Raw genomic sequence first — 20,597 nt, forward strand, 5'->3', positions numbered from 1 at the left:
TAAGCTGTTCGAGAGAATGGGTTTCTTCAAGGCCCAATTTAAGTCCTTCTATCTCTTTTAAGGCTTTTGTGGATCCTGAAAGCTTACCGGGTAGCTTTGTACACTGTACAATAAATACCTGTGCATTGATTAGATGAATATTTATCAGAACTTTATTCTTCTTCATGAGCTTAATAAATGTCAAATTTGCAAGACAAGCATAGCAGTAATTCCAATTACAGATGCTTATTCTTAGTTATAGGAAAACAAAGTTAACTCAGAACACACTGTGAGGTTGAACCACAGAACCAAATAAACACAGTTGGAATGGCTGTTGAAACTTGTTACCATGGCCTGCAAGTTTGTGCATCATTGGCCACACTACTAGCCTAACCTGTTCATTCATCATTCTCCCCCCTGCTCTAACTAGCCACACAGACCTTTTCATTTCCAAAATACACAACACTCATTCCCACCTCAGGACCTTACTGTTCTGTTGGGCTGGAATTCTAATTTTTCCCTTCATCGTTTGGGTCTCTCTACTCAAGAGCCAACTCCTCCAAGAAGTCTTCCCTGATGACCTGCCTCATGTTGTTGCCACCACCCTCCCCCACCCCATGCCTCCAGTCACCATGGCATTACCCAGCTTTATTTTCTTTGTTGCAGTTGCTTTTAATGGAAATGATACCATTTGCTTTTTTGCTTGCTTCTCTACTGTCTTCTTGCTGTCTCAGAAGCTTGCTGAGAGCAGGGACTTGGCCCATCTCACTCACCCCTCAATCATCAGTGCCCAAAAAAGCAGTAGTCACAGCAACCTGTCAATAAATATTTAACGAATGAATGAATAGCTATGCAAAAAGCCTCTGTGATAATCAAATAAGCATTAGTACATGTTGACTTCACCAGAGTGTTAGCAATCACCCTAAGAGTCTCTATTAAAGGTAAGATTTTTTCACCCCAAAAGCCTAAGAATTCCTCAACGAGGGGAAATAGTCCTGAAGGAAGAGAATTCAATAGAAAATTTATCCTGAATTGCTCTAACTAAAGATCTTTTGTAATTGTTCACTTGGCCTTCAAGTAAGTTTTCATGTGGTTTGGACATGTTTGGACTAATGGACCTTTAAGGTTCTATGATTCTATGACCTTGTGTAAAAGTCTGGCAGGGTGACAAATGTTACCAGAGCATTTATTACTCACTTTATAGAAGTCTAAGCTTCAAAGTTCTCCTCTCATCTCTGCCACTAACCTGATGAATAGCTCTGGAAGACAGGTGTAACTGGTTGATTATTTTCCTCACATGTAAAATGGGAATGGTAATTCCTGGGTCCTTTGGGAACAACAGAGGCTCTTGCTGGTATTGATTTAAATGCTTCATTAACCAATCCTCAGATTCCTTACAAAGCTGTTCATTTAAACAGCTAGTCAAATCATGTTAAGTTGAATCTACTTTTTAATGTATTTTAGGTGGTAATGGAATGCTTCTGTCAAACAGCAAAATCCTACCTCAGAAATTGAAGGGGGGGGCTAAGAATGTGCTAATTTTGCAGATGAATGAGTTTGTCTGGAGATTGTCTCTTTTGCTTCTAATGCATGAAATATACCCAACAGAGAAATAAATGCTGGAAAAGCAACATAAGGTTTTGGGGTTGCTAATTTGCGTGTTTTGAAGCTTCACTAAAGTTCTCTGGATTTTATAATCTAACACCAATGGGTGAAATCATGACATCCAGGCCTCCAGGGACAAGTATGCTTTTCCAGCAGATGCTGCAAAGACATGAAAAGTCAGTGTGAACCGAGTGCTGAGAAAGTGCTTTTCTCCTGGAAAGTCTGGACATTGGAACCACAAGCAGGCCACAGGGGCTCTCATGAGTCTTCATAATGCTCTGTGCTATTTAACAGAACTTTGCTATGTCAAGATTTTAGTAGAAAACCATTAAAATTTTTGGCTTGCCTATGGCATAGTAATACTTCTAGTAATAAGTGTATGGCCCAGATTTGTGGCTGTCTCTTTCCAGCCAATGGATTTGTAAATCTTCACTTAAATCTCTGCACATCCCCTCATAAGAGTGTAATGCTTTGCACATCAGTCTTTTCAAAGAAAATAATTTCTATGCATTTGGAAGACAGCTTTATAGCCATAGTGCTTTCAATTCTAGCTCATTATTAAATTCAAAAAGTTATATAATATATTGTCTAAAAATTTTATATTTTGTTGGGAAAAATTCTATTCCTACTATCTGCAAAATTTATCTACTATATTTATACACTAGGGAGATTTAAGTATTGATAGTCAGAAATTATCAATAAATTCTGCTTTCTACACTTTATATTTTTTTAAGTACAGAATCTATTTCAATTCCATTAGCATTTATTTAGTACCCACTGTATACCAGGTACTGTAATAACATTATTACATGCTTATAAGATGTACCATCTGTCTGTGGATTGGAACTGTGCTGAGTATTGATTTCACACTGATCACAGAGTGTGGGTTTGAGTTTGTTTCTAATTGGGTATGTGCCATTCAGTATTCGCTTTTAAGTTTTGTGACTATCTTACTCATTATGGTTAATATGTTTTATTCAGTTATTTCTGCTTCCTCTTGTTTTTCAATGATACTCATACTATTTACTCTTATAACATGCGTTGATAGTGACAAATATGTCAACAAGCCCCAAAATTCAATAGTTAAAAAATGTGGTCATGATGTATAAATCTAATAATTAGACATGTTCAATGAAATTGCATACATCCCCATATATTTTTAGGAAAGAATATTGACCCAAGTTGATAACCAGTGTTATAGGACATTCTAAATCGCAGTCATAGATGCTCCTCAGAGATGGTAATAATCCCAGTGTGAGAAGTCAGACACAATCCCATGGAGCATATGACCAAACTGCCCATTCTGAAGGATAGAGCACAGTCTGGATGTATCACAGGTCTGCAGATACCCTCCAGTATCCTCCTGATTTATAGGTAGGGACACAAGCAAGTTCCACACAGGTTTCTGTGATTGAAAGCTCTCATCCTAGCCTTACTCAGCATCATGGACTTTGTTTTATGGGAGGACATGAAGTCCCAGAGTAGTACATGACTTGGCAAAAGTTGCCTTTGTGATAACTGTATAGTTAGATCAGAAACTTGGGCTTTCTCATTTCTGATTCAGAGCTCTTTCTACCATATCATCCTCATCTTGGAAGCAGTGCTGTCAAATACAGTGTGTGACAAAATTAAAACAAATTCAGTTATAGAAAATTGTTCATGAATAATTAATATAGTTTGTCCCATCGTATGATATACATAATAGGCCTGGTTCACTTATTATAATATAGAATGGTATATGTTAGTAAATATCATATCTAATAATTAATACATATCACATGGTAGATATTAATAGGCATGATTCACCGGTATCATAATATGTAGAACTATATGTTAGAACCATGGTTTGCAATAGCTATCACAGTGTTGAGTAACTCATCATATGATATGCATGAGTAAGCATTACATACCCACCTGTATTGTGACCGGAAGTACTGCAGTGTTGGTAGACTTGGTAGGCAATAGTAAAATCGCATCCTTCATTAGCCTTTTTTCACAACCTAACCAAGCATTTGAATGGACAAGAATGGAGATGGTCAGGGATCAGGAAGCTGCTCTGATAATTTGAGTAGCTTCCTATAGTTAAAAGTCAAGACCCGGCTCCTCCTGCCCCAGCAGGCAGTTCAGTGAGCATGTGCCATCAACATGAGCTAAGCTCTCGGAGTGTCCCCAGAGCCCCAAGATTGCACATGCTACCATGGCACATAAAAGAGACTGAATAATTATTTAGATGAATACCTTTTCTGCTTTTGGCATCAGCTTCTCTAGATCAGTTGGTGGTGTCCCACCCAAAGCCCTAGCTGAAGGGCATCCTATGGGTAGACTGGGGTAGTACAGAGGGGATGGCAGCAATGTGGAGCAGCAGTCATCTTGGCCCAGGGCAGTCTTTTGAGGGGAAGAGGAGTAGGCATTGGGGTGTGGCTATAGGAGAAGGATAATGGGAAGTGTCCCAAGTTCACCTAGATTAGTGGTGTTCTTCCTCTTCTCTCACTGACTCGGCCCTTGGCTTTCTTTGAATTCTACGTTAACTGTTGATCCTTGCCTCTTATCTTGCCAGGAAGAGACTAAGGTACGTTGTCACTGGCCTTTTACTAAGGAATGAGGCTATAGAAACTTGGAAGGACATATCCTACAAAGGACGTAGAATCGGGGTCAGAAGGCTTGTCCACCATATCTATGGGATGTCCTGTCCTAGGTTCTTCAGTTAAAAAATGAAGATACTGGATTAGATGTCTGTGACAAGCATTCCCCTCCCCCTCGACCCAGTCACAGATCCTTGACTGGATATGTGCAGTAATTGGAAGGCAAGCTTTGCAATATTTTTAAACTGTGTAAAACCATGTACATATACACACAGTTTAGTGAGATTTATTATTAAAATCTTGTCTTTAGCTTTCTGTACTAAACCTGAGTTTAAATCAAGTGTTTTTAGCTAAACAATGCCTTAGAGCTAGACATAATTTGAGGAGCTAAACTTGTCTTTAAGACCAATATGATATCTTCAGAATTCATTTTCTTTATCTTCTGGTGGAAGTGAAAGTATCTTAGGTGAAAGAATTGAGAACTCCTTTCAACCTTCCCGTTAGAATCTCCTGTGTTAGCAAAAGAACAGTGTGAAGGTTTGGGTTCCAGTGCTCAGTATCTGCATTTCAATTGTTTCAGATGCTAATTCTAGTGGAAGGGAGTGGTACATGGGAAACCTATTTAAGTCAAAATTCCAGGCTCTCAGCTTGATGTAAGACCCCAAGCATTTGTAAAAATACTACAAAAAAAAAAAAAAATGATTAAAAAAAACCTTTATAGGTAACTGAAGCAATACAAGCTGTTCTCTTGGCGGAAGTTCAACAGCACCTGAAGACATTGAGTAAGACACCAGGCGACAGTCAACCAGTGCCCATGACAGAGGACGTTCACTGTGCGATGAGGCAGATTCTGCAGAATACAGAATGGACCTGTGGGGAGGAGGAAGAGTTACAGTGTACGACAGACCCCGGGCCTCTGCAAAGTAAGTGCAAAATTTACTGGCATGCACTTTCATCAGAACTTTTCCTACTACTCAAGAGTGCGTTCAGAATATGAGTTCACAATATATCATTTCTGCAAAAACTGAGCCAAGTGCCCTGTTTCTGACCTATTCTGCTATCAGTTTCTTCTTATGATTCTCAAGTTTCTGAAAAACCTTCTAAATTCTATCATAATCGGTAAATATTTTCCAGAACAAAAATCTATATTGTTTATTAAAACATTTTTATAGTAAGTGATTAAAAATGAAAACAGGATTAACAGTAATAGCTTAAGGAGATATTTTAAGAACACTTTGATAATGATGGGTCCTAAATTTGTTTCCGTTTGATACTGATAATATCCATGTGCTGTTTTTTTTTTAATTTCCTAAAAATAAGAAACGTAGTATAAACTAAAAAACTGATTTAGAAGTGGACCACTTGATTTTATAACAAATAAAATTTTATCATTGTAACTTCATAATGATAATGTTTATGGTTCATGGCTAGCGAGTGAATCTCAATTTCTGCTTTAAGATGTTATCTGATTTTTCAGCCCATTAGCTGTGACTTAAAAAATAAATTAATTAATAACAGTAAAAAAGGTAAGTACAAATTTGGTTTTCAGCCTCACTAGTAAGCTTTTGATGAACAAGTTAATTTGTAATTAAATATATATTTTCCTCAGGAAAACGTGTTACAAATTTACATGTTCCAGGTTGTTAAAAATTATTAGGCATTTCTTTTAGGTCTCAGAAAGAGATTTTCTTTTTATTTATTTGGGACTCAGAAACATGTTGTTATATTTAAAATGTTAAATCCTAGCACAGGTGTCATTCTTAAAGATCTGTTATAATTATTTCTTATTATTTTTATAAGATTACTGATTGGACAGCATTATGTAGTGAGAGAGGATACATAGCAGAGAAAGGCTCTTCAGTGAAGGCCAAAGATCAAAATAGATAGAATATTTCCTAATGCCAAGACAGTCACTGAGGATGGTAAATTCAATAAGCAATTTGATAAAGCTCAATGGCAATTTCAAGTCATTTGTTTGTCTCTTGTCCAGAAATTAGCTTTAATTATCTGGTAAATTCACCCACTTGAAGGAGCTCCTTTCTGATCATACCACATAATTGTAGTTGTATTACACCTTTCGAGCAAGAAGAGAAAAATTCCTTTTTAAATTAATTTTCAGTGAGTGCATGCAGGTTCTTGATTCATTCGGTGAGGCACCTGTAGTGTCATTAATATGTTTCTTCCAGCTCCCCAAAGACAGCTAGTGTCATTCATCATGTGTTAACTGTCATTAGGTGGCATTTATATGCTTTATCCCTAAGCTTGAATGTCTACCTTATTCTTTGGCCCAAAGCCTTCTTTTCTGGGTGAGGAATTCATGGCGGGTTATCAAGGTGAAACTTTTGGTAAATTTTGCTATCACATGGCTTACTCATTATTTGAAGTTTCACGAGATAGGGCCTTGTTCTGTTCCCAACTGATTCTCGGGTTTAACAAATACACTTGGGGGGGGGGGGTTCTGGGTGGCTCAGCTGTTAAGCATCTGCCTTTGGCTCAGGTCATGATCCCAGGGTCCTGGGATCGAGCCCCCCATCGGGCTCCAGGCTCGGCAGGAAGCCTGCTTCTCCCTCTCACACTCCCCTTGCTTGTGTTCCCTTTCTCGCTGTCTCTCTCTGTCAAATAAATAAATAAAAATCTTAAAAAAAAAAAAAAAAAAGAAACACACTATGGAATTTGGTCTTACTATGACTAAAGACATCTGGATTTTAAGTTAGATATTAACTATCTTCAGATCATTACTGAATGATCCTTTGCCAATGTTAAACAAAAATAGGGTTAATTTGTGATAACAATTAGAATACAAAAATACTAAATTCACTTTATATATTGGTGGATGAAATTTAGAATATTTTATTTAAAAGAAATGAAATATTCACAAAATGCTGAGCACATATTTTTGTGGGAAAGACTGCCTGTAGGAAAATACTAACTGTAATTGCAATTTAAGTGGAAACACACAACATGCATTGAAAAGGAAAATTCCCAAACCATACTATGTTGGATATTAACACTGCCTTTCTTTCCCTCTTTTTGGAAAAAAAAAAGCAAAAACAACAAACAAAAATAATTTTTCAGACTATTCAGAGGATAGTAAAATGACAGGAAAAGTTTTGGACCTTTATTAAATGGAATGCACTGCATTGCTTACTGGATTTAAAAAAAATAAATAAGTAAAAAGACATTTTATTTATATCAGATGTCCTGGTTCAAAGATTAAAGGGATGGTATAGGTACTATTCACCGGGTGTGATTATTCCCCAAACTTCATAGGCAGATTTACTTAGAACCAGTGTCAATGCAACCTACTACCAGATATTCTTATGATAAATGGTTTATGTTGTTTTGTTTTCAGGTCCTTGCTCATTTGTCCTCTGTAAGTTCCCCTCCACCCCACTCCCCCCGCCGCCAATTTCTTTTATACTTTCTTGATTTCTTAGTGTCTTTTTTTTTTTTTTTAAGATTTTATTTATTTATTCTTTGAAAGAGAGCGCATGCGTGGGCGCTTACTGCATGGTCCAGGCGGGGAGGCAGGAGAGGTGGAGGAGAGAGAGAATCTCAAGCAGAATCCCTGCTGAGGGAGGAGCCCAATGAGGGGCTGGATCTCATTACCCTGCGATCACGACCTGACCCAAAATCGAAAGTCGGAAGCTTAATTAGCTGAGGCATGCACATGCCCCTTGGTTTCTTAGTTTCTTAATGCATCTTATTTATAAATCGTTCAGAAAGTAACAGATGATGGCTTTATTATGCACGGACACTCATAAGCTTTAATGCCAGAGTGGAGTACATTTGGTTTATTATAGTAATATGGCAATAATAGATTATAAGGAAAAATAATAACAACAATTATTGTGCTCTTAATACACTCCAACACTATGTAAGTACTTTATGAATGTTATCTCACTTTTTCCTTTAGCTCTCACATAAAATTCACATGAACCCTGACTTTCTTCCTAGCACTTGAGTCATTTGTGTAAACAATTTTAGTTTTTTAAATGTCCATGTTCATGGAAATGAAGTTTCAGAGGAGCACTGAAAAGAACTACTCTCTGAAAAAGAGATCCCACGGTGCTACCTAGGCTTCTCCTGAGAAATTACCTCTGTACATTTTTTGACACAATAATTATGTATCTTTCTCAGACACATTAAAGTGTGCGTGTTTTTAAAGGTCTGTCCCTATGCCAGCTATCTTCAGTGCCACTAGTGGTGTATTATCTTGTACTTTGAGACACTGTTTCCCTTATTATCCCATTTTAAAATGGATAAAATGGGGCTTAAAAGAGTTGATGTGCCTTGTCTAGAGTCACAGAATTAATAAAAACAGGGAGGCAAACCCAGATATTTTCTTAAACACTGTGTTCTAATCCAGTAAACTGCATTTTCCATACTGGCAGCATGAAGGAAATTTGCTCTAAATCAGCATGATCTGAAAATTGAATAATTTATTGAGTGGTTTTCTTAGATTTTTATTCTCCTCTCATAAATCATTCTTTATATTACCAAAGAAAATGCAGAGTGTTCAATCATTGCCATCTCCGCCCTTATAATAAAGAAAATCACCAGGTTTCTTGAACTGTTTGAACATGAGATGCATCTGGAAAGCACTGGAAATCAGGTGAAGTGAGAATTGAAGTGTAATGTGTGTGTTTGAACTTTATAATTTTGTATCCTGTTTATTTTGGGGGTTTTCACTTGTTACATTTCACAGCATGTATTTTATTTGAGGTCTTTAATATTTGTGTGTCGGTATTTTATGGGAGAGTGCTGGATTTTTAACAGTTACATTGCTCTCTTCATCTCTTTAATATGAAATTGTAGAATTAACATTCACATTTGAAGCTAAGATTTGTTGCTTTAAAAAACAGCAGTGGTTTCTGTTATTAAAATGCAGTTGAAAGTTATTTCCCTTTATTTTTTTGAATGTTATTTGGATCAGTTTAAACAAGTGCTGTAAATTGTTCCATTAAATAAATTGGTTGAACTAGAAATAGAGGCTTTGTAGATAAAACTGTCACTTTGAAATTATTGGCTGAATTTAAATTCACGTTAAACTGTGTAGTTGTGAAGATGATGCATCAGATGTGGGTATTGCAAATAATCTTTATTACATGCATCGTTTTCAAAGACTTATCTACAAAATTAAATAATGAAAATGTGTAATTTTCCTCTGCCTGTTGAATTTCTCAGAATGAAATCTGTCTAGTTGTGGAAAGGCTTTCAAACCATTGACTACCTCACAGGGAAACTTTCTTGGCTATCTTTATTTATAGTAAATGCATCTTCCACCCCCTGTGAGCTCTCTGGGCTAAATGAGAAGGCCAGTGCATTCCTCTTTATGGAAGCAGAAAAGTAATGGGAGACATATCATTGAAGGCCTTGAGTGTCATAGTAAGGTCTTAGGCTTTCTCTCTGAGCAAGATAGAAAACCATTTGAGCAAACAAAGGGCACGTATTTTAATGGGATCATGTTGCCTGCAGTTCGGAGGCCAGGTATAGGTGCAAGGAGACCGGTCGGGAGGCCATTATGCTAACCCAGATGATGGCAGCTTGGAACAAATATGGTGATTTGGATGGAGAAGTGATCAGATTCTGAATGTATTTTGAAGGTTCAACTAACAGTATTTGCTAATGGATTAGATATGGATGAATAAGATAATGAAAATCTAGACTTCTGCTTTTTCAAACAAAAAATATTTGATACATGGGTTGACCCTGGTTCCCTGACTTGATTCCTATGTTAGGTAGTGCAATGTCACTCATATATGGTATTCCAGGTATGTCAAAGGAAGAGTGGAAAAGCCACTTGACAGAAGGTCCCTGCTGTGTTCAGTTTTCAAGTGTCCCTGCCTAGATGACCTACAGATTTTCTTTTCTAGTATTAACTAAACTAACCCTCAGAAAATGGACAAGGATTGAAGATAATACTGGTAATGCAAGCTTAAGCAAATAAGATGTAAGTGGCATTGCCAAACTTATCTTAAGCTACATCAGGAAGTGTGTGTGTGTGTGTGTGTGTGTGTGTGTGTGTTAAGACTTCTTTTTGAAATTTCTATTTTTGTGTGTATTTTATAATGGGCCTAATGTTGACATACTAATAGCATGTATATTGTTCATAAACAAGCATATATATATGCATTATATATATATATATATATAATGCATATATATATAATACATGCTTCAGAGGACCTTCCTGTTATTTCTGCAAGAAAGTATCTCAACCATAGCCCTTGGGTGGGTTAAACTAAGAGGACAGATGTGATAAGCTTTCGGTTATTCAGGGTTCGTAACTTAATAATTTTCTCCATGGCACACTGTGCTGTCTCCAAGACTGAACAAATCTTTATGCATCTCTCCTCTATATTACTCCTCTATGCCTTTATGTACTGGTCCAAGAGTTGGGGGTACCACAGGGAATTAATTGGAAATCTTCAGTTGAAGACACAAACTAGCATCAGTGTTACCATGAAATGTGTCAGATGCCACAGAAGAGGCTGCAGGGACACATCAGAGAGGCACCTAATCCAGTCTTTGAGGTCATAAAGTCTTCTTAGAAAAAAAGATGCCTAATCCAAGACGTCTGAGATGAACATGATTTAGCCAAGCAAAAAGTTGGAGTGGGAGAAGGTAACTGTTTGCTAACAGTACTAAAGCCACGTATGCCTTCTTCTTCCTCCCAAGAATCATCTGATTAATACATGTATGAATGAGGAAACTGGAAATTAGAGAGGAACCCATAGGTCTTTAATTTCTTCTCTGGAAAACATCTGTGTCCTCTTTGAATCTCATCGCTCCAATGCTTTCCTTTCTTAAGCCTCAGCCTTCTAGAATAAGGACAATAATAATAAGAAAACAGCTAATATTGATATGGCTTAGTATGTTCTTTTTTTTTTTTTTCTTAAAGATTTTATTTATTTGCGAGAGAGAGAGAGTGAGAGGGCATGAGAGGGGGAGGGGCAGAGGGAGACACAGACTCCCGCCCAGCCGGGCTCCATCCCAGGACCCTGAGATCATGACCTGAGCTAAAGTCAGACACTTGACCAACTGAGCCACCCAGGCACCCCAGGCTTAGTATGTTCTAAGTGCATCACATACCTCAAATTATTTGATCCAGGCAACAATTCCATGGGGATAGGTAGTATTTTTATATCCATTTCCCTGATGAGAAAATAGATACGAAGAAGTTAAGTACCTTCCCCAAGGTCTCCTTACCAACAAACAAACCAGGAGTCAAAAACAGGCAGTCTAGCTTGAAAATTTGGGTTCTTTGTCCCTAGATGGCTTTGTCTCCCACTTAACCATAATTCTCTTTCATTGTCTCTAAATTTAGCAAATATTTACCAAGTGCTTCCTGTATAACAGTTCTAGAGATAGGTGTTACCCAGGTTGGCGGGCACAAGGCAGCAAAAACCCAGACATTTGGCAAGACAATAGGGGAAAGATTCTCTTGAAGAAATTAATCAGAAAATATCAAATACTTAATGTCTACTACCTTTGAGTGTGTCACTGTAAGCTATCCCACTAAAGATGTACTTAATACTAAAGCCTTTTATTTGGAATATAAATTTGTATAAATATAGGTTTTAGTGGTTAAAAAACCGAGGAACTAGAAATGCCAACTGGTAAATGCTAGAAATAAAAAAAGATTTAGCATATACAGGGGCCCCTGTCTGTCTCAGTCAGTAGTGCATGCAACTCTTGATCTCACAGTTGGTAGTTCGAGGCTGACGTTGGGTGTAGATTTTACCTAAAACTGAAATCTTAAAAAAAAAAAATGGCATATACATATTAGTCAGAAGGGGTAGAGGCTGGCAGTTGGGGGAAGAAGAGAAGAGGAAATATAGAATTTCATTTTTACAGATTAACTTGAATTACACAATAGACAATCTTACATGAATATCGAGGTATTCATATGTTAGATGAAGATGAATTTATTTATGATAAGCAAATCAATTATTTAGCACCTAGAATACATTACACATCTTTCAAAAAAACACAGTTGTCATTTGGGTTGAATATATATCCTGTATTATTTTTAGGTTCCTGTAAAATTGATGGAGAAATTTCATCATTTCCCTTTCCTTCGTATAAATTCTTGTGAACTTCTCCACTGCCTGCCCTCTCTGTATCATCTTCAAGATTGCATTGCCTTAGAAAGACTGATAGAGCTCACTGTTCTTTTTCCAAAAGTAGTTTCATCTTTCACGGAGATTGAGATTGATGATTTTCATCTTGGCATATGAGCTAGAGTATTTCATCGTCTTTTTTCCTCATGAGCAATCAGAATGCCAACCTGGCCCGACTGCACACAGACGGTAGCATCAAGGAATTGAGTTAAATATTTCCTTGGTAACAGTTGTGCAGGCACCACTTTATTGATTATTGTCTGCATACCCATTTAAATTTATTGACAAAGAAAAAGTGATCTAGATTCTGTCGCTGAAATCGATGTGTTTTGTACTATTGTTCTCCCGAGCTCAGACTGGCCTGCCAACACTGACCCCTCAAGGACAGGGGTCGGGTCTATTTATCTTTTTTCTTCCCATCCCCTAGGATGGTGCTTTACCTAGTAGCTGGTAATAAGTGTTTATTGAGTGGAGGGATGAATGGATGGACTGTCGGATAGCTTGTACTAAAGATTCAGCCAACTCCTAATTAGTAAGAGAAAGAGAAGACAAGGAAAATCAGCGGATTGCCGTTTCTTCAGCAGCTGTACATACATAGTCTTGAATACCCACTGAAATTGTGTTTTCTAGGCATCACCATCTTTGGATCAGGTGGTATACACAGCTCACAAGAAATTAAAAATAGACACATGAATGAATCTAGTTTGTAGCCACCCAGAACGCTTCTCTTTCCTGGTGGTTGATTGTTTGGCTCTCCACTATTCATTTAGTCCTAATCTGATTTCAGTCTGATGTTTTTAGAGGGCCTCGAGCCTTGCCTGAAAAGTGTCTGCTTGTTCCTCATTCTGCTACAGCTTCTCCATGGGAGTATTTAAGGAACTGCCTCAAACACTATTTCCTTGATATTTGGATTCACACCCTGGGTTCTGACTTGTCTGCCTGTCTTGGGACTTCTGGCTCACGCCTGTTTTCTTGTAGCCAGTAGCCCTTATGCTGCTAACTAGGAGCCCTTTTGACAACCTGTTCAGCTGGGTCAGCCTCCTCCCTACTGATTCCATCCCTGAGCCTGGGACTTGGTGTGATATGAGTTCCTCCATCAAATCCAATCTCAGTACCTAATATGGATATGCATCCCTAGTTCTGGGGGAAAAAAATTGGTACAACTAAATTTCTTGAGATAAAAACAAAACAAAACAGGGATTTAGTCAGCTTTGTATTCTCAGCAGATAGCATGGTGTCTGGCACATGCCAAGGCAATCTTATTAGAGAAGGTGGCTGAAGGAAGAATTATCCATTCTTCTCGTGCCATTGGAATATCCCATTCAGTCAGAATGCCCAATTCACTTTGCTGGCAGGAGCCTTATTTTTCCATTTTTAACTCATCAATGTATCTGCCCAATTTTCAGTCTTGGAACAATTTGAATAATTTTAAAATACCTCTTATTAAGCCCTTATTATGCCTAAGGTTCAATGGAAGGTACTGGAATTTTCAGTGACATCGCTTTTTACACTTCTTGTATATCCTTCTAACATAGTGTATATCATCTGGCACTCTAATTGTTGGTTATTTGCCTTTCTTTCCCACCTCTCTGAACTCCTTGAGGGCAAAAGTTGGAACTTATTAATCTTGTGCTCCTAGCTGCTAATGCACCACGTGGAGCATGATGGGTGCTCATTAAATGTTTGTTGCCTGAGTGAACAGATGAATGATAAATGACAGTGACAGACATGTATTAAAGAACCAGTGTAGGCAGAATGGAAGAAATGCTAAATAATATGTTAATAGTTTGTAGGTAGGAAGAGAATGGAAAAAATCATTATAGGGAATGATGTTTTTTTCTAAAGTGTTAATTCAGAGGCATTTCTTCAAATTTATCTGTTTAGTTCAAGGGTAATTTATCTGTCTAGCAAGCCACCAGGAAAAATTAATGCTGACAGATGTTTGAAGGCAAAAAACAACAATAACAACAACAAGGCAGAGTACTTCATTTTCAAACCCCTGAGAATAAGCTACAAGAGGTGAGTCAGTTCAAAGAAGAGTTGTTACCTTTTTTTTTTCTCTTTTACCTACTATAGGTGGACATGGATTTTTCATATCTTTGCAGGAACACCTGTCTACCACCACACATGTGGTGGTGGTGTCAGTGACATGGGTGTCCCGATGGATCTTCTTGGCAAAGATACGAACAACAGCGACAGCCAAATTTGGTCGTTTCTTGATATGCAGGGTTAGTGGCCTTCCTAGAAAACGCAGGGTGTATTGAAACCTTTGAAAGATCTCTATGTGTAAAATAAAGTTAAGATTTTTGGCCCAGGAAATTATAAAGAGGGCTTTCAGTTTCATGAATGTCCAGTGGAATATGTGGAAATCATGTGAAATGTCAGGACAATTTTTCATTGTGAAGGACTGTCCTGAGCACTGCAAGGCTTCTGGCATTTCTGGTCCCTGCCCACTAAATGCTTGTATCTCCACAGTCAGTGGGGAAACCAGATGTTCCTTGGCTCAGCAGTTTCCAATGGCTTCCCCTAGGGGGCAGTACCAAACCTGCTGAGAACCACTGCCTTCTGGAAAGGGAGTCTTAATACATTCTGAGGCTTTCCTTGTTTCTGTCCCTCCCCTACTTGTAAAAGTGCACAGGGAGATAAAGCCAACTAATTAAAGATGTTCCTTTCTTGGATCCCTATGTTTGTTCCTTCCTTTGTGCCCCACCCATGTTGTATATACTTTGGTCATAGCACTTCCCAGTCTGTGTAGTAAATCATCTGATTGCAGTTCTGTCTCTTCCATTAGAAAAAGAGCTTCTTGTCCTATTTTTTTACTTTCATCTGTGTGTCCTCCAGGCTTGGCTCTGGGCCTGGCATAGAGTCAATTTGTTGAGCAATTAAATGAATAATGTGTGTTAACTGAGCTACTAAGCAAGCATTCTTCAAGGAAGTCATCAAGGAAAAATCAAAAATTTTCTATTGAAATTATTATTTTACAATACAGAATAAACATAATTTACCTTAGAATTTAAAAATTAGATGGACTGGGGGCACCTGGCTGGCTCCGTTGATGGAGCATGTGACTCCTGATCTTGAGGTTGTGAATTTGAGCCCCATGTTGGGTATAGAGATTACTTAAAAATTTAAAAAAATAAACAATTAAATGAACTCTTTCCCCAGTCTGTAAATTGTGAAGACTGGAAATGAGAATAATGGTTAAAAAGAGATACATATGTTCATTTAAATGACTAGGAATGTAATTCCAAAACCTTGGCTTAGAATATGCTGATTTTTAATGTATCTTACCCATACAATTAGTACTTAAAGTATATTAAAATTATATTTTGAGGTGTTCATAGTATTTCTTGATATATGCAAGAAATTTTCCTTGGTGTCTCTGCACCAGAGTAGGGAATAACCAATGGGATCCATCAGTCATCCAGCTGGTAGGTCTATCCTTCCATTTGTAAATTCATTCTACCTCTTTTGAATATGTTATGTGATAGGTGCTGTGTTTCCCAAGCTATCTACTAGGAATATGAGCAGAATATGATGTGGTTTCTACTTTCCAAAAGGCAGAGCCCTGTGAACATAATGACATCACAATGCAGTATGAGATACTGAAGTTCCCATTGTTGTGCAAGCGTGGAGAGCCCCCTGAGGATGACTTTTTGTAGGTTGTGCACAGGAGTAGACATTCACGTGCACTTTGGAGAATGATGGTGTGGCAGAGATGGAGAGATGCACTGCTTACATCACTCTACTAAAAAGGTCTACTTGCCTAGCTGTGAGGAGTGTGGATAGCTGACAGCTTCCACCTGTTGGCACCTCCAGGCTCCATCCTCAAATTGGAACAGAAATCATACTCTTCTTGGAACAATGACTGAGCAAGGTGGTGGTACAAGGGCCCAGCTATTTTTAGTCCACACAGACCTCTAACAGCCAGTCTTTGCTCTAGAGTATCCGTTGGGCTAAGAGAGACTTTCTCAGATCTGCATAGCAAATAGAGAGGTTCTTATCCAATTATGCTTTTGCCTTTTTTTTTTTCCTTTCACAAATGTGAATGAATCTCCAGTAAACCTTTTGTACTTCTAACTCCATCTTAACATTGCTTCTGGAAGGATGCAAGTAATACCAATGAGAAGGAGCTTGGTGCAAGAAGGATATTTCAGGTAAAAGGATTAATGGGAGGACAGACACGGGGTGATTCTTGTGGCCTGGTCAAGAGACGGAGATGAATTTGGTGTGGGCAAGATAGAGGAAATGAGGATGCTCTTGTCTGGATGCAGAAGATGAGGCACCTAGAATGTAAAGGCTCTGGGATGGGCGTTTTTCCCTGAAAGATAAAGGGAACCATTAAAAATTATTTTAGGAGGAGAAGTGACATGTTTTAGTGCAAAGTAAAGAGTGAATAAAGCAGGAGATAGAAACCTTTGGGTCCAAGTTTTGACAGAGTACCTGTTTAGTATTTTATTTGTAAAGCAGAACTTAACTTTTTCTTATTTTTTTTTAATTGCCTCTTCATGAACCTAGGTTATTTAGATGGAACATTAGTGCTTCATTTCTCACATGGAGAAGGAGGTATGTTCATATTACATAGAGAGATTTTTCCTGCCTGCTTTTAGACCAAACACCAGATGTAAATTAGGATCTGTCCCAGTCCAGATCACGTTAGTAACACCTCCTGAGTTGCTATGGTTCTGGTTGCTAATTTGAATTTATTTATCTTCCTTTACATATGACCATCATCTCAATCTCTACCCTCCTTGGATGAGTTCTTAATTTTTTTCCCAACTTGTATGTATTAATATTTGGTCCAATTTCTTATCTCCTTTGGATGTATTTGTATCATTACCATTTATTGACAAGTTTGGGTTTCACCGTCTGTTTTTTTTTTCTTTTTTTGTATGTGTGGATTTATGTAGACATTATTGACTTTCTTTTCTACAAATATTCTTAACTGAAACATTAAGTAAAACCAGGCTTATTCAGTGTTTGCTATTAGACAGTTTCCAGGAATGGGATATATTATTTCTCTTTACCATTTGAAAACTCTTGATTTAATGAATAGAATTTTAGCAAAGCAAGGTAACTTTGAAATGTGCTTTTCCATGTGTTTATATTAATAACCAATGAATAATTTCAAAGGTTAAGCTTCATGATCCATCTCTTCAAGCCATCTACTTAAGTCTAGAGTCATTACATCACCTGCTTCCCTTACGCCATTGATTTATGTTTCTTTCAAACTGCTAAGATTGGGAAGTATCATTTATTTTTTACATGACATCCCTTGCACTACGAAACAGTGTTTCAGAAGGTAATGGCAAAACACCTGTAACGCGGTACAGCCTTGCCTCATCACCTGTGTCAATCAGTAACATGCCCGTTAACATTTATCTGTTCTGGTAATACTGCAAGGGAATAAAAGGTTTTAATTGTTCTTTTTTCTGCAGTAAAGATGTCAGGGGAATTGCCAGGTAATAGTAGTACTCAGATACCACAATGTGTCTGTGTTTAATGCTGAGAGATGCAAAAGAGCTTCTAGAATTTTCTTAGGGATTACACAGGTCAAGCTCCCCAAATTGGCTAAAGTCTGTTTACATTGTACTGTGAATAAATGGCCATCTCAGAACCCCCAGAGTATCTATTTGAACATTATTTTCAGAAACAAAAAAAATTAAGTGGATTATTTTCCAAATGATTAGCATGAGTTTTCTGGTACTTAAATAACACTTTACTTTTTTTCAAAAGGTTTTGGCATGTATTTTTATTTCTCTTTGCAGATATCAAATGAAGGGAAACTTTGCCCATTTCAATGAGAGGAAAATCAGGGCACGATAGAGTTAAGTACCTTTGCTATGTTGTTATGACTCATTAGAAAATGGCCTTAGACCACATCACATGCTCCTATTTGCAAATCCTAGATTCTTTTCTATAAATCATACTACGTCATGGGGCATCGTGGAGAGGACAGAATTCATGAAAGAGAAGGCTCATTTATTTATGGAAATGGATATGTTTCCCTTTAGCTTAATTCAGGCCTTTCCCTAGGAGGATATTACCATTTATATATTTCCAGCGGCTCATTTTAAAGGAAAATATATTACACAATTTTTTAAAATGAGTTAAATAATTTCTGTTAATGGTAATCCTCTGTTATGATATTCATATTATAAAAGCCAACTATTAGTCAAAAATATAGGTTGATGAATGTAGTATGTTTATAAATTGAAGATAGTCATTTCATTTCTCCCATAGTAAATTTGCTTTAAATATTAGTTTATTACATATGTTCGCTTGTATTACAAATATTTCCAGTAAGCAAACACAAATCATTTTTATATTTAGCATTTAAGATGTATCTTAACTTGACCATTAAATCATCTATTAAATATTCAATTAAAGTGGGTTTTGATCCATTTTTTAAAATTAGTGGTCAGGTATTCGGGGAAACAAGCTTGCAAGATATTTCTAAAACACAGTTCACTTCATTTCTTGTTCTGTGTATTTTGTCAGAGAACGCCTTAATGTAACAGAAATCAGATTTGGTGTGTATTTTTACACCAAATCAAATTGTGCAGGCGCCACCCTCAGCTTTCTCCAAAACATTATAAAGGATAAGATTCCACCATGATATAGCTTAAGAAAGCAGTACCATCCTGGAAGAAGTCCATACGTGAAAAGTGAAGCTACCGGAGTCTGTTTTACTGGAAAACCACGTGTCTTATAGCACCATTACGGAACGGGATTTACAAGTTTACTTAGCTGAGTTCTGTCTTCTTCTGGAATCTGTATGTAAGGAATGTATGGTTTCTGTAGTTATTCTGTGGGCATAAATCATAAGTATAAATGGTACTGGGGAAAAAATGTAGAAATGAAACTGCTAAGTAGTGACTAATGCGATAAAGCACTAAGATGCCGCAGTTAGAACTCTATGAAGAGGGTTGAAGGCATCGTCAGTCATCTTATTTATTACAATTGGCAGGTTTCCCTTCCTAGTTGTCTTGCATATAGTCTCATTTTCCCTGTCCTCTCCATGCCCAGTCTTCATTTCCCAAAATTTATAAGCCATAATTCTAAATTTTAATGTTTTTAATCTATTCTTTTAATGTGTAGCAGTAATCTGAAAGTATTAATTCCTTTTATCAGATCAGAAATGGAAAAAGTCAAGTAAACCTTCATAGACTTTCCCTAGTATGAAGTGCTTTTTTAAAACACAAGTGGGAAAGTTTTCCATTTTTGATCCCTAGAGAAAGAAAGTTATGCTCTCTCCATATACATAGTTGTTTAAACATCAGAAAGTTACTACAAAATAGTTTCTACATTATAAAGTAAATTAGGCTCTTTTCATCTTTCTGTGGAATTGTCTATAATTGAAAATTTGCAAAATACTAGAAAAATAAAGCCAAGTTTCACCAATAACTTCTATCTTATATGTAAAGCAGGAACATAGGTAAAGATTTTTTACCAATGCCGAGTTTCTTTTTCTTGTTAGAGAAAAGCTCAACATTTGTGTTTCAAAACTTTCCTAAGCATCTGGAGCTTTTGTAAAAATGAAGCAATCAGTCAAATAGACAAACTATCTTATTATTTTAATTTATAATATTACAGAGTTAAACACTTTGTTCAAGGATGTTTTATGAGATTTGAAATTAAGACAGATGGATGACAGTCATATAAAATTTTGGTTTTGCCATCCAGTTCATTTGGTATATTGCTTTGGATAACACTAGAGTGAAAAGATGATGATTCACCCTGGTAAGCAGAATAGCACTTTGGTAGCACTTGTTTGTGTATTTTTACGAGTAAAACTGCCTACTACCAACATTAAAACACACAAACAACCTCTTTAATCAGTGATACATTTATAAATGTAAGCATAAGTACAGAGATTAATCTTGGATCTGCACAGAAACAGTAATTTGGAACCATAAATCAATGGGTTTATAGTTTCCAAGTTGATTAAAAATTAGTATAAAAATTTGCTTTTTAAATTCACAGTTCTTTACAATAGGTAGAGTACCTATTTTAAAAAGACAGTTTGAATCAGATGATGATGTAATTCCCTCTGAGAAGTGCTAAGATTTCATGAAATGCAAGTTGGAAGCCGCTAATGGCATCATGAGGAGAGGCTGTGTCGTTTCTTCTTTACACCCTGCACCTGGTACGTTACGTCGTGGCCATGCAGCTGATGACCCCTGTTCTATTTTTTTTTTTAATGGCCACCTTTGGTTGTGAGTTTTAGTAAAAGAAAGAAGGCTGATCTTGTGATTCGAATAGCCTGCGCTGCTGTCTAGCTGCCTTGTTTCGAGACTCAAGT

The 20,597-nt window shown here is 37.1% G+C and overlaps 1 protein-coding gene across 1 annotated transcript in view; it reads left to right on the forward strand.

Moving 5' to 3' along the window:
* Positions 1 to 20,597, forward strand: part of WDR72 (WD repeat domain 72) — a 193,623-nt gene that overhangs the window by 110,020 nt on the left and 63,006 nt on the right. Inside the window, exon 17 of the mRNA XM_008705988.2 lies at positions 4,888 to 5,089. Coding sequence (XP_008704210.1) covers positions 4,888 to 5,089 — 202 coding nt within the window. The remainder of the gene's footprint in view (positions 1 to 4,887; positions 5,090 to 20,597) is intronic.

The sequence above is a fragment of the Ursus maritimus genome, unplaced genomic scaffold (genome assembly GCF_017311325.1).
Source record: "Ursus maritimus isolate PB19 unplaced genomic scaffold, ASM1731132v1 scaffold_35, whole genome shotgun sequence".
Taxonomy (NCBI): domain Eukaryota; kingdom Metazoa; phylum Chordata; class Mammalia; order Carnivora; family Ursidae; genus Ursus; species Ursus maritimus.